At 35.7% G+C, this 15,146-nt stretch overlaps 2 protein-coding genes across 2 annotated transcripts; both read left to right on the top strand.

Annotated features, from left to right (window-relative positions):
- Positions 1 to 103: 103 nt before the first annotated feature.
- On the top strand, positions 104 to 4,276 carry LOC139115474 (33 kDa inner dynein arm light chain, axonemal). The gene is made up of 6 exons (XM_070677593.1): positions 104 to 310; positions 657 to 802; positions 1,350 to 1,519; positions 2,222 to 2,400; positions 3,277 to 3,441; positions 3,854 to 4,276. The coding sequence occupies exons 1-6, from the start codon at positions 230 to 232 to the stop codon at positions 3,887 to 3,889; spliced, it is 777 nt and encodes a 258-aa protein (XP_070533694.1). The 5' UTR covers positions 104 to 229; the 3' UTR covers positions 3,890 to 4,276.
- Positions 4,277 to 8,973: 4,697 nt separating this feature from the next.
- Positions 8,974 to 12,106, top strand: LOC139115470 (fibroblast growth factor receptor-like 1). Its single transcript, XM_070677590.1, has 4 exons — positions 8,974 to 9,104; positions 9,414 to 9,698; positions 10,566 to 10,949; positions 11,703 to 12,106. Exons 1-4 carry the CDS (start codon positions 9,035 to 9,037, stop codon positions 12,053 to 12,055), a joined length of 1,092 nt encoding a protein of 363 aa, XP_070533691.1. The 5' UTR covers positions 8,974 to 9,034; the 3' UTR covers positions 12,056 to 12,106.
- Positions 12,107 to 15,146: the final 3,040 nt, after the last annotated feature.

Below are 15,146 nucleotides of genomic sequence, written 5' to 3'. Positions count from 1 at the left end.
GCTTATCATTCCCTCAATTTGCGAAATATTCATATACAGCCATATTGATTTTCTACATAAAGCTGTAGCCTATTCCGATGCATGCCGGGAAATAGGTACGCATGCGCAGTTAGTAGTTTCCATGGAAGCTGAGATTTGACAACAACCTGCATTCTGTTTCTGCAGCTGTCGTAGTTTTGAGTGAAACATCGCATTTTAGAGAGTTATTCAGCACGGTATTGTATCGAAAATGATTCCTCCTAATGCATCGCTCGTCAAATATGACAACCCAGTCCTCGTCAGCAGAAATACTGACAAGAAAACGCCAAGGGTAAGTGAAACTAAAACGATACTTGCAACGCAGTGCAGTTCAAGATTCTGGCGGCAAGCAGTTTGATATGTACGAAGTACGAGTAATCTTCAGTAAATTAGAAGACTATGTGAACAAATCTATCACAGTGATGACAACGATAATCACAATCATTATTTCACTATAATGTTCTTTCAGATTTTTTTCAAATTGAGAGGCGGTCTGTGGTTTGTAAATATGACTTGTCCTTGGATACGTAAAGTGTGTTATTCTCTCCAGTGATTGAACGGAATCAACGCATGCTACATGTCAGTAATTCTAGAACTTAGGTAAAAGCCGGAATTAACATCAGATTATGATCTTTCAGGCTCGTGCTTTGAAGGCCAGTCCACAGCAGCCAGCAAATGCCGGCCCTGTTCCAAACCCTCCACCTAAAGGGGCAAAGCTTCCACCAATGGATGCACAGAAAGCACAACAAACAGATGAAATTTTAAATTCGATTCTGCCACCAAGGTAAGTGTTGATCATACTCCACCGACCAGATATTCTGTAAATAAATAAATAATCAGACAAAGTAAATTGCGAATTTCTCTTCAAACTAATAAAAAATTTTTGCATGCGTAGCAGCGTATTTCTTTGTAGTTTGCAAAGTTTAGTGTGCAAATACAGCCTCTATGAATGTTGTCTTCATCCTTCTTTTTTGAGCCAAGTCCTATGAAGTATTTTTTGATCTTTCAACAATACATGGATTTACAGATTCAAGCATGCAACCGGTTTTTTTATCCTGTAGCAATATTTCATCAGTACTGAAAACAGCAGTGTTTGTGAGACAAAGACTGCTGTCATAAATATTGCCAATTCAAAACTCAAACTTCTGATCACTATTATAGTCATAGTATTTGTTGAAAAATACTGAGGCATTATTGTGTTGCTTGATATGCCTTATGCACACTGGCCCTCACTGAAATGTTCCTATATAGTTGCAACAAACAAAAAGCATAGATATTAAATTTTGACCACAATCCTCCCTGTGCCTATGCACAATGCAATACACTTTCAGGGAATGGACAGAGAATGGTCAGTTATGGGTACAGCAAGTATCGAGTACACCAGCCACACGTCTTGATGTGGTCAATCTACAAGAGCAGCTTGACCAAAGGTTACAGCAACGTCAGGCAAGAGAAACAGGAATCTGCCCTGTCAGGAGAGAGCTGTATTCCCAGTGTTTTGGTAAGGATTCATTCATGAACCCCTCATCTACTGCTCTACAAAGTTTTCATTTGTTTTGAACAACCCAAGTAGAAAAATCTTGAAATCTCAAGGTTTTTGTTCCCTCAAAGTTCTTTGTCTTTGTCCAATGCCTTTTCATTGATTTCAAAATACAAAGTCTTTGTGCACCAGTCCATATTCAGTGAATTATTTAATGAAAAACAAGTGAATGATTCTGTAATTCAAGTCAGTAATCCAAAAGTTAGCTATGGCTGACTTAGCAAGTGGAAGAGTACAAGAACATGGTAGTGCAATGATCACAACTTTTCTAATCAACCCTTGCTACTAAACCAAAAATTACAGTGACACTATTTCACCATTACTCCGTTAATTTATGTCAGTTGTTTGTCATATTACCTGTAAAGCGGTCTTCTGAAAAGAAAGAAGTGATAGAAAATAATGAGTTCTTTTTTGTGGCATTCTTAACATCTCTTTTTACCATGTTTGATTGACCTGCTACCAAGTACTTGATAACAGTGACCAAGAGGGAACTTTCATGGCAATGATCTTGACTGATAGTCTTCACAAAGCAATAAAATCAGATCTAGTTATTGATGAATATTGAACAAAATCAATACCACCCATGACTGGGGGAAAAATGTCAATGTTATTAAAGACCGTTTTACTTTATTTCATACGTGCAATTTTTCTCCTTCATTGCAGATGAACTAATTCGTCAGGTGACCATCAACTGTGCAGAGAGAGGTCTGTTGTTGCTGAGAGTACGCGATGAGATCAGAATGACCATAGCTGCCTATCAGACTCTCTATGAAAGCAGTGTTGCATTCGGTATGCGTAAAGCTCTGCAAGCAGAACAAGGAAAGGCAGACATGGAGAAGAAGGTGAGTTCAGCAATTCTCTGATTCACAGCTGAATGCATGTTGCATTTGAGGTGATTTGGATATGACATAATGGCATTGGATGTACATGAGTGCAGAGGAACGGCCCAGGACAGTTTGTGTACCCTGAACTAATATGACGTCTCATATGCACAAAAGTCCTTTTTTTCACATAAGAATATTTCTAAAATTACTAAAAATGATGACAGAGAGAGATGTTGCAAAATACCAATCCAAAACCTGAATTGTTTTCAAAAATTATGATATTTTAGGACTGGATGAGAAGATGTATCTGTCATAATCTGTCTATAACAAAGTATGACCATTATAGTAGAACATGGGAGTGAAGGGGTGAAGTTTTAGTTTTGTACTGCTTTTTTAGATAAAACTTTAAGTCTTGTTTTGAATTTATTATTCACTTAGCAGTGTGATACAATTTATCATGTATCTTTCAATGTTCCAGTTGATGGTGTCATGTTATAGGGTAGATTATGGAAAGCAAAATTCATCAATGACATATACAGTAACAGGTCAATTAGATTTTGTGCTTGATGACAAACAGTGAGGATATGGATTGGATGTTAACAATTAATACTGTCATTTTAGACACTGTATTTCATACTCAGTTGTCTTATTTGTATCATGGTTTCCATAATTATTAACCCTTTCAACACAATGGTTTGGCCCAAACCCATTGTTTATCAGTGGTGATTGTGGACTTATAGAAGGGAACTAGGGGTGAACAAGTTGAGGTCATGATACTTTGAATTTTTCTGTCAAATACTTGCACTCAATTTTACCAGAACTAAATTAAGCAACTGAGTGAATGTTGTACGCAAGGGGAAATAACTGACCCACAATGGTTTCAATTCCTTTCAGATCACAGAGTTGGAACAAGACAAGAGAGACTTGGAACGCCAGGTGAATGAACTGAAAGCCAAATGTGAGGCCATTGAGAAGAGAGAAGCTGAACGTAGACAAGTTGAAGAAAAGAAACATGCCGAGGAAATTCAGTTCCTGAAAAGAACCAACCAACAGTTGAAGGTGAGAATAAAAGATTAAAATACCAACTTTGTCTCTTATGAACTATTTAGCCTTTGCCATTGTCATGTAACGGAAACTTTATACAAGAAATGTGGTTCTATCCTGTTGACGCTATTTTCTGAAGTCCAAAATTGAAAGGAAAAAGTACTAGTACTCAGGAAAAGCGAACAAGTTTTTTTGCAAACTATTCTCCAATAATGGCAATCAAACTTTCTAAATGAAAGCAAAGAATACGGTAAGTTTGTCAACTTAGGTGACTTACATTTTCATAATTAAAATCTAAAATTTCTTTTGTCATTAAAATGCTTGTATAGTTTTATAATTGAAGTATATGTTGCCCTCTGAAAGTAAACAAATTGTGTTTTTTTCAAGTTTCTGAATATTAATTGAAATGTTATTTCTTCTCTTTCAGACACAACTGGAAGGCATCATAGCTCCAAAGAAATAATAAAGATCATCTGTTTTTTTCAGCCAGTATTCCGAGTTGTGTAAAAATGACAAAAAAAGACTGAAAAAAAAATTGCAAGACAGATGCAACAACTAAATTATTCACCTGTGTTCAGACTTGTCACAGTTCCCAGAAACAAAGTAATGAAGAGAAATTCATTTTAAAAAATGTGATACGGACTTTATGACTGTATATAGGTATGGTATTCCAATTTTCCGGGAGGAATTCCTCTACGTTGTATATACATAAAACTTTTGTCAATATTTCATATTCAGCGTCAGTTGAAAAAAATCTTGTTCTGCTTCCGTAGTGTAATATCTGTGAGGGAAAGTATGGAGGACGTTACATTTTCCAAAGTATATCAATAAACCTATTTGTATTTCACAAGTGTGTGATTTCTGTCTTCTTCAAGAATGGCAAGATGCTAACAAGAAAAAAAAACCATCTGTTGTGATTTCTGCACAAACCAATGCATCCAAGTCTGCAGTGTCACAGGCTTGCAGTGCTTCACTCGAATTTGCTGGTAATGCATCCTGTTAGAATAAAATATTTTGCCATGAAGACAACATAAGTTTGCACTTAACCCTTTGAGCGCCCAAGTCAATTTTGTTTGTCCGTATAAAATATACCTCAGTCAATTTTTGTCAGATTTTTGCCAAAATTTTGAAAAGAAACTGTGCCTGATGAAATATTGTGTTCATTTTGTCCAAAATTATCAGAAAAGTTACAGAAAATTTCATAAAAATTGGTAAAATGTTGCACTATATTTTGGTGGGAAAAATACAGCACTCAAAGGGTTAAAGGTAGTCTATTCAGATGATATGAGAAGAACAGACAGACTGTTGCATATCTCATGTGTGGATGCAGAGTGCAGCCACTGAATATTGTAACATGAGGCATCCTGAGAAATATCGTAGCAGGCACAATGACCACAGAGGACCCAGATCAATAATACTGATGTTATTGGTTTTACAAACAAGATCTGAAATAAAATTCACCCTTATTGTATATCCAATATTTGAGAAAGCTTTGAGCTAAGTCTATTCCAGCAATTGACTGTGTCTTCTTTTAGTCACCCAAGTCTGTTTCATTCATCATTTATGGTTTATCCATTTTAAAATGACTGTGCAAGCTCCATGTAGATCACAAGACGATACAGAAATGAGATTTTCATTTTATTTATTTTTTATTTTATTTATTTTTATTTATTTATTCGGAAGACCAACAGGAATAAAATCCCAATTACAGGCTCCGCTCGACATAAAAAGAAATACAAGCACAATCACACAAAAAACAATAAAAACAATATATACAATAAAAACAGACAATTGCGATTCACAAACGAGATCATGTATAAAAATAATTCTTTACACTATTTTAAAAAGACTAAATCTGTCAAAAATATCAATATTTGGATTATATTTTGCAATTTCGTTAAAAGTGGACAGAGCACGTGGAATGAAAGAGTACTTGCGAACATTAATTCTGGTTGCTGGTACCCGAAACGGACGGTTAAACCTTAAAGTTCGTTGAACATTCAGTGGGATTTGTGTCAAATAAGAACTGTTAACCACAGAATGAATACATTTGTATAAAAAACAGAGATCAGAAACTTTTCTACGATTAAAAGGGGAGGTAGTTTGAAAAAAGTGCATAATTTTCTATACTCTGAAGAACAGTAAGGTATGTTTTGTTTAAAGCATAAGTATCTGATAAATTTCTTTTGAACACGTTCAACTTTATCAACTAGGTTCTTTTGCCATGGATTCCATATAACAGAACAGAAATCGAGGCAGCTCCGTACCAAAGAAATGTACAAGGCCTTCACTGACTTTACATTATGGAAATCTTGACAATTGCGTTTTAAGAAACCTAGATTGCGCATTGCTTTCTTGACGACAGTATCAATGTGCTCGGAAAAATCCATGGAGCCACAAAGTATGACACCAAGGTCCTTGATTGACGTAAAACGTGTGATTGGAGTTGTATTAATTGAGTAATTAAAAAGAATCATCTTAGTCTTATTAGTGAAACTAATGAAGCCACATTTGTCAATATTTAACTTAAGCTTCCATGTTGAACACCAACGGACAACCCTGTCAAGATCATCCTGCAACAATGTGCAATCAGAAATTGACTGGATAGTTTTATAAAGCTTCGAATCATCTGCATATAAAATAACATTTGATGACCGAGCACATGTTGACAAATCATTTACGTATAAAATAAAAAGCAGGGGACCAATAATAGAACCCTGGGGTACACCAGATACAACTGGGCACCATTTGGAAAAACTTCCCTCAATGACAGTTCTCTGGGAGCGATCAGACAGATACGACTCAAGCCACTTAATGCAATTACCGGTATAACCGAAAGAAGAAAGTTTGTGAATAAGTAGTTTATGAGAAATGGAATCGAAAGCTTTACTGAAGTCAAGATAAATTGAATCAGTTTGTAATTTATTGTTGAACGCTGTTGAAATAAAGTCTGTGTAAGTGGCTAGATTCGTCTCGACGCTTCTCCCAAGAACAAAACCGTGTTGATCATCAGAGATAACGTTAGCAACATGGCCATATAAACTCTTAAAAACGATCTTCTCGAAGACTTTACTAAATAAAGGTAACAGTGAAACAGGTCTGTAGTTTCTAATATCCTGCTTATTATCCTGCTTATTACCTTTTTTAAAGATTGGCACTACATTGCTACGCTTAAAAAACGTCGGAAAGATTCCGGATGAAAGGGATTTATTATAAATATAAGTGAGAGGAAAAGCAAGTTCCTCAGCGCACTTTTTTTAAAATTACACCAGATACATTATCAACTCCACAAGCTTTGTTTACATCAGTGGATGATATCTTTTGCCACTGTAAATGAGTTGTGTGTTTGGAAATAGCACAGTCAGCATTCATCTATACACCAATACAGTTTTATATATGTAACATACGTTGAAGATTTATCTGTCATACAACTTTCACATAAAATAAAAAACAAAAAATACACGCTATTGTATACTGCTTCACCAGCGTAGTGAGCCATCATCCTAAAACGGGTTTCTGCCTCATCGACAGATTTGAAAATTATTAATTCTACGACAGTTGGCCATTTAACAAAATTCCAAGTGGATCATAAAAAGCAATGGCCAGCCATTTACCCAGCTCTCCCTAGTATGTGATATTGGAGTCACTTCACAGTTACCTGTGGACATTCATTGAAAAAATCCAATCTGTCAAATGTCCTGGGAGCAGATTGATGGTAGATCAGATGGTATCCTTCACCTACAAATGTTGTTTCACATACTGCGTGATACAGCTTAGATATTCTTTGAACACTGTTGAAACATTACATTTCTATGAAGGAATTACTTTCATTGCAATAATGGAATTTTTATTTTCCATTTGGATTTATTGGGAAAGATTTGTTCTATGCTTCACACATCAGAAAGTTAAACTGAAACCACAGCAAATTGTTTATTTTAAAGTACTTTTGCTAGTATTACAAGCTCAACACCCATTCTTCCATTTTAGATTTGGTCACTGTTTAATTTTTGCAAAAGTCATTCAAAGTTAAAGTTCAGCCCAAAAAGAAAACTAAAATAGCGTTACTTGTACTTTGGTCAATGGTAGACGTACCCATATAACATGATTCTCTATATTTCTTTCTTCACTCAATCAAATCTTGCATGTAAATGACTCTGTGCAAAATATGAGCAAACTTCAAAATAGAAGAATGGGTGGCTTTTTGAAAAAGATAAATTTATTTCAACAAAGTTGCAAATATAACAAATCTACATAACTGTGAATGTGTCAAAATTACAATGCAACTTGTCTGAAAAAAAATCAGAAGAATAGGTGTGCTTGATAAAACGTACATGAGAAGCGCCCTCTAGTGTTCCCTCTGACCCTCTCATATGTTTGTACTTCTATCAGCCAAGTTCATTCGTTGCAGTACGGTTCAATGGGCCATCATTGGGCAGGTCACTTGTTTTAATAATTTAAAACATGCAAGAGATGAAACTGTGTAATAATAACGAGTCTGGTTTCTGTGACTTCCATGATGAGATCACCTGAAGTTAGACTAGACTACCGATAATTTTCTAACACATTTTAGATTCAGATATTTCAGTATGTTTTACTTTTTAAAACACGTTTTACGTATTTTATTTTTCAAACAATACACCTTCACTTTTCATTTCGGGCGGGCAACTCTTCAAAGTTGCCTTCCTATGATGTCTGGTCATTATTTTCCATGCATTCCCTACACTCTGGTAAATTAATAAAACATTGCAGACGGAAGAAATTTACTTTCAAAGTATTACTAATACTGGCAAATAAACGTTTCTCAGTTTACCTCTGCGTAATACCCGAATTACTAAATACGGCCGAAGTACAATTAATGTCACAGCGATTCTGCTACGTGATTGTAACTTCATGGCCTTTGTTTCATGACAACTGTTTTACAGGCAGCACAACACTGGTAAAGGCGCATTAACTGTCGGGGTGGGGTGGTGGAGGGGGATCGGGGGTCTATGCGATGCAATGGAAATAATCTACACAGCTTAATTGTCCAAACATTTGCAGCTGACTGAAAAGGTAAAAGTGCAACATTGTATCTAAACTCAGAACAAAAATATGTCATATCTCTTTTTCGAAAACAATTGTGTTGCCTCAATCGAACCACCCCTCTCAAGATGTTGGTAAACCCAAACGAGAAACTGCTCCCAACGATAAGCCGCGAACTTCAAGCAAATATATCTTTTGGGTAATAGTTGTCAAAACATCACTGTTTATATGATTAGGAATAAAATTGGCCTAAGATAAAGATGGCCATGATACTTCGATATTAGAGGGATGCTATCACTTTTATTTTCATTCCAAGAATGCGACACTTGAATTATCACCCAAAACTTTCCATGTTATCGAGGAGAACTTGTCATTGACTCGCAATTGGGTTTTTTGTCACATGTCTCACCACTCGGTCTTACATTATTTTGTAGCAAAGGTAGAAATATAGCTAGCCAGGGTCCCTAGATGCAAAGTAGTTGAACGTTACGATAACACGCGTGCAACATTCATGGGAAAGCAAACCAAACCAGTCCTGGCGGCCGAGTAGGACCACTTCTGTTCTGAGCGTCAAGATCATCATGACATGAAAACCAAAATGGGACGTTCCTTGGTGGTTCTCATGCTTGTCGTCGAGGTATTAAGTGATACTAAAGGTACGAAGACGTGTCTTTGATACTTGGGTTTTTGTTTACATGTATTTAGGTTTTTATTTATTTTCTTGTCATGAAAAGTTGTCCCGATTCCTTAAAATGTTTTGAGTCGGTACTGCGTCTTCAAGTTCAAACCGTGAACAAATATACAACGGAAAATGATGCCGTCCAAAGGTACTACCTTGCACACTTGTCCGAAACCCTGGGGATATCGCCGTTCCTAATACCGTCATTTCTCTAGTCGTTTTCATACCCCACTATTTTATTTATTTATTTGTTTATTTATTTATTTGCTTTTATTCACACATTCAGAACGTGCTAGGCTAACGTTTGATAATAAAAAGTGGATGAAAGCGAATCAGATCAAGACAAGACCGGAAGGAAGTTCTTTTACGATGAAGTGCAGAGCATCCGGTCTACCGAAACCAAGAATAAACTGGACTAAAGATGGTCAAGAAGTCATCCGTCAACAGAGGCGCACAGGAAGATGGACACTAAAACTCAGCAATCTCAAGGCAAACGACAGCGGATCGTACACTTGTCGAGTGTCTAACAAACTTGATACGATAACGTTTGCATACCACTTACAGGTCATCGGTTGGTAGACCTAATTGCTCCTTGCCGATATAGCATTTGTAAAACCACAGATAATTTCATTTCATTCACTAATCGGAAGTCGCGCTTTTTGTAAGACAATGAAATACCCCAGGCTTAAAGGGAAACGGTGGTTGGAAATGCGCCTGTGCGAGTTTCTTGCTTACAAACAATGTATTTCGTGTAGATCGTGGTAGACATGTTTTAACTTTCATCAATCACCATCGTACCTTGGATACAGTGTTTACATTGGTTGTATGGGTCCCTGATGTATTTCTATGAGATTGCTAGAAATTCTTCCCATATCGAAGAATTTGTCTTGGTTTATCGACCACTCAACACATTTCGAAATGTCTGACAGTGTTAAATACATGTCAAATGATATGAATTCCGTGAAATGTAGGCCAACCACCGCTCTGTCCAAAGCCCACGCACTCAATTGATTATTGCAGGTATTGAATTTTTGTCAGTGTAGGTAATACATGACTGGCGCAACGTTCCAAACTTTAATCTCATTTTTTATTTCCAAACCAGTTCATACCTTGTATGGGCTATAAGGTTTCAGAAAGGGAGTCGGCAGAGAAATTTATATCATTGTGTGCGATGGATACATCATTTTGTGGCAACATGTTATCGATTATCAGAAAACAGCTCCCAGAAAACACTTCACCTTGTTACTAACGAAAATAGTAATCACAGATTATAATGTTGATATTATACTACATAAACCCTTGTTCCTGATAACAAAAAGAATAGATCATCATCAAGACTGCATTTAAAATAATTCAGGGATCAGGAAATATTGTTTTACTAATAATGTGTGGTTGACTGGAAAGCCAAACGACTAAACTATTACTTTTCCTGTTTCAGAGAGCGTCAGTCCTCTGAGTAAACCTACAATCATAGATGAATATCCAAAAAATGTAACTTGCAATATTGGTGACACAGTAGTCTTTTGGTGTGTTGTCTATAGTGAACTAAGATCAGTGTCTATACACTGGGCTAGAAGAGTAGAACCACACATGAATGTAACTAACTATGAAGATTATACTAAGAACAAGATTGACCACGAATCTGGTGAGACATATTTGTACCTGAACAAGAGCGAAGTCTGGGAGAGGGACAATAACACCTATCACGGAAAGTTGATGTTGGAAAGAGTCGAGGCCGATGATGCTGGTGTCTATGCATGCATCTGTCTCAGTACCTTTGGTTTTGATTACAAGCTAGCTATTCTGAACATCGTCTCTCCAGGTAGGTGCACTCTTTACATAATAACAAATTTGAATCAGGATTTCATAAATTTCAATCAGATAAACATTTCAAGGGATATAATGAAATTGAGTGACATGCAATAGAAATGTTTGAAATGCTTTATTTTTTATTGTTTCATTTATTATTACATGTTATTGCTCAAATGCACACCAATTCATACATTTAGTCATATTTCAAACATTTTGCACTTCAATGATCAAATGTCAAATTTAGTTTTTGTGAATTTAAATTGTTAAAATATAAAACCTGATCTTAGACGCTTGGTTAATAAACTTTCTTCTGTTTTGTATTATTTAAGAACAACCTAACCAACAACAAATAGATTACCTTTTTGTATTATAAAATTTCTATGTATCTTTCTGAGGAACTGTTAATTTTTTAAATGTAGGGTCTGTACGGGATACTCGCAATAATATTATATGTTTGCTATAAAGTTCTGATTTAGTTTTTCATTTAAAATAATGTATGATCAAGATAGACAGATCGGATCATCTCATACATGACAAGATTTTACATACTTATTTTCCTTTTTAGCTATGAAGTTTTCTTTTGGAGCAAGTTTTGAATTATTGCATTATTTATATAGCATTTCATTTGTTGAATACATTTATGTGAATATTGTGAATCGAAGTAAAAACAAAAATGAAAAATTAATAGATGTAAAGATAAAGGTATAAAGTCATAAGAAAGTGTATATTTCTAAACCTGTGTAACATTTATACCATTCTACAGGATATGGCATGGATATGGACTTCAAGAGTTACACAAAGGAAAAGCTACATTTATACATGAAATTATTTGCACCTTCTGTCGCATATACAATAATTGCTGTGACATTTTTGGTAATCACTCATCGATGTGTGTTCAGAAAACAGTTTGCTGATGACTCAGGATTGAACACAAGATATGAACACAGCAATAGCAATGATAATGGGAGTGACAACAATAGTGATGGCTTGGATGAAGATAATGCAGTCAGGCATGAATTGTTCATTCTTGGCGAATCCCATGCCAGCCACAGTACTGACATTGGAGAATCCTGTACCAGCCCTGGTAGTGACCTTGAGATAGAATCAACAGTGTAACAAAATAAATAACATGAATGACACTCAGGGGAATAATGTGTCACAGAAATGTAGAAGTGAGCTGTCCATGTGAAAGGAGTACCATTCTTCCGCCTATGAGATGTCATTGGGAAAAATATAATGTACATGATGGCAGGAATTTCAAATACTAGTATGTTATACTTGTGTATTTGATATTAAACATAAGAAAATCACATATGAAAACGACATGTAAAATTGATGTAATAAGTTATTTTTAACCTGTACTGGTAATTTGCATTTGCTTTAATATCTCAATTCTTAGTGCTTTGCGTTCCCTTGTCAAATGCTCTATGAATTTTGTTATAATTTAAGTTGTGCGATCGTCAAAGTTTGAAAAGCATTCTATGGCCACACTTAATTAATGAAGCATTTTAAAACAAGTTACATTTGATTTCAAACCATTTTATTGAACAAGATGCAAAAGATACAGCTGATGGACCACTTTGCTATATCTCTATCTCTTAAAACTAAAAAGATTTAAATAACTTAGAGATACCAAAATGTCATGATTTATTCTTTTCAAGTTCAGTCCCATAAGAATTATCAAATATATTTTGGAGAAAGTTGTCTTAAACAACAGTGTGTCTAACACGCCAATTGTGATGTATGTAAAGTTAAAAGTCAGTTTAGTTTTAAAAACTGATGAAGAGTTTTACTGAGTATCCTTTGTGTGACAACATTGTGGACATTTTTATGTTCAAGTGTTTATCAGAAGTGTTTTTATAAATATTTTACCACAATTTACTTGCTTTTATAATCTTTGACAGTACAAATCGTGATCTTATATACTGTATTTACTGTTAACACATATTAAAGCCTGGGCATAGACAATGCTCCACTGTCTGTTGGCTGATGTAGTTTATTTGATGTACATTTAACTACAACTTTTAACATACACAGCAGATGTCCTTTTCATGCTATCATATCATCGCAAAGTTTATCTTTATTGTTGTTTCTCATCAAGAGTGTTTGAAACATTTTAAAGTCTGTTTTTCAAGCTAGCATGAAAATCTAGCATATTATTTACATTGTTCAAAGAGTCCTAAATAGCTGGTACATAAACATGTTGCTATTTCACCATGCTAACAGTTGTGGATAATTTGGTGTTTCGAGATTTTTATGGGAGTATCAAGGCACATTCTTAGAAGATGAAACTTGCTGTTTCTTAAGAGTAAATGTGCATTCTGTTTTCTACAATGTAATCTTCACATGCAGAGTTTAGTTGTTCAATGGCTCTGTTTATTATTTGAAGCTAATAAAGTTCAGATTTCGAAAAAGATATTTTGTGAATCTTTCTTGATATTCTTTGCATTACTGTAGGGAGATAACAAGGGGTAGCTAAAGGAAACAATGGCACAGTTCAAGCTCGTGTTATAAAAATATTTAAAGCCCCACTAGCTGTAACTCTTGAAATTTGTTGACCTCAAATATCTTCCTATTCACTCCTGGTTTTCTCTGAATTCTACCCTCTGAAGGGATATGGGCTTTTACTGCATTAAGAAACCATTCCTTTATGAAACATTTGACAAGTTCAAATTTTAACTCTCATTTTGATTTCCCCCATTTTCAAAAATTGGTATTATTACAAAGGAAACAGAACATTTGTATGGTCTGTTTCCTTTGTAATAATATCACAGTTGAAAACGTTCACCCCTGTGCATTACATTGGACTCCTCTCTGCAGTTTTCAGGGCAGATATGCACAGTATCCACCGTTTCCGCATAGGGCTCAGAATTAATGTTTGGGCAAACAATCCCAGTGTAATCTTTATCTTGTGCAAAATTGCATATACAGTCCCAGCATGTAGTTAATAATAAATGTATACACAGACCTAAATTAGTACATTCTCACAAACTTATTTTAGCTTGAAAGTAAAATCATAAACATGATGCTAGAAAGATACAGCTAGTGGGGCTTTAATAGCTGAAGCATGCAGCAGGCCACCGAAGGCAACCACCAGTGGCTCGCTGATACACATACACGTTACTACAGTATGATAAGAATATTAAATAGTCTTGAACTCTTGTCACTGCCTTTGAAATTCAACTGTGCTTGTGAGTGCATCATTGTAGTCTCAGTCCCAGATTCAATGGGTTTTTTTTAAACTTTGATCATGATTTACAATCGATAACGTCACTAAGGTAACTTTAGAATTTGAAAATATAGTGCATCACTATATTTTCGTTTGGGATAAAATTTATTGCAGTCATCATGACTTGTTTCAAGGGTCAACGTCCTAGGGCAAAGTACGCAGGGCAGCCAGGCTCGGCTAGCTCTGGTACGTACAAGCAAGAATAAACTTGTTGCTTGCGCAATAAGGCACTTTGCTTTATGCACTGCCATCCCTATCATACCTGTCGTAACCATTGACTATCTATCATGGTACCAATAACTGCGACGAAGAAAATGTCCCAAAAGAGATTTTCATCAGACAAAACGACTATGAACAGTGAAATTTCTACATTTTCAATATTTCTCTGCCCGAGCTTGTGGGCTCAACCTTTATTTGATATTATCGGTATGTAATTTTCATTTATCAAATATAAACCAATAAAGTGTTCGCGCAACCCTGTGGCATTCACAGAGCGCCACCACAAGGCCGATCAAGAGAGTGTGGCGACAGCTGGGGATCTCCGTAATTGGAGCTAGTGACACACATACTCACTCATCACTGACACATCCAATCAATGAAACTGTTAAAGCTTAGCTTACTTCAAGACTGCCTGCAAGCTGTGTTGATTTCGCAAAAAAATTGATTAAATGCGGATGCGTTGATGGTTTTAGTGCATTAGGCAGCACAGTTCCATCTGAGTACTAGTAGTAACGAAGACTTCCTTACTTTCGTATTTATTAAAATTCATTACAAGAATGCCTAAGATAAGTACCTTTTTCTCCCTCCAAGAGCTGACATTTTCGGAGTCGGCAGAACTTGACATATTCTTTCCAAGGAATTCCCCGTTGTTTTGCCTCTCAAATCATGTAAATATTGATTTTTTTCGAAAATAGCTGGCTGATGTTTGTAACAATTCTCACGTAGTACGTCCCCCCTCTTCCGACAGTTCCTTCCAAA

Source organism: Ptychodera flava, chromosome 17, assembly GCF_041260155.1.
Source record: "Ptychodera flava strain L36383 chromosome 17, AS_Pfla_20210202, whole genome shotgun sequence".
NCBI classification, from domain to species: Eukaryota; Metazoa; Hemichordata; class Enteropneusta; family Ptychoderidae; genus Ptychodera; species Ptychodera flava.
This window is presented reverse-complemented; position numbering and strand designations above follow the sequence as displayed.

Bases quoted from the DNA above. Each gene is read 5' to 3' on its own strand.
- LOC139115474 (XM_070677593.1), top strand. From the start codon at position 230: ATGATTCCTCCTAATGCATCGCTCGTCAAATATGACAACCCAGTCCTC. The intron at 2,401-3,276 runs GTGAGTTCAGCA...AATTCCTTTCAG, and splicing joins AGGCAGACATGGAGAAGAAG to ATCACAGAGTTGGAACAAGA. The intron at 3,442-3,853 runs GTGAGAATAAAA...CTTCTCTTTCAG, and splicing joins GAACCAACCAACAGTTGAAG to ACACAACTGGAAGGCATCAT.
- LOC139115470 (XM_070677590.1), top strand. From the start codon at position 9,035: ATGAAAACCAAAATGGGACGTTCCTTGGTGGTTCTCATGCTTGTCGTC. The intron at 9,699-10,565 runs GTTGGTAGACCT...TTCCTGTTTCAG, and splicing joins ATACCACTTACAGGTCATCG to AGAGCGTCAGTCCTCTGAGT. The intron at 10,950-11,702 runs GTAGGTGCACTC...ACCATTCTACAG, and splicing joins TCTGAACATCGTCTCTCCAG to GATATGGCATGGATATGGAC.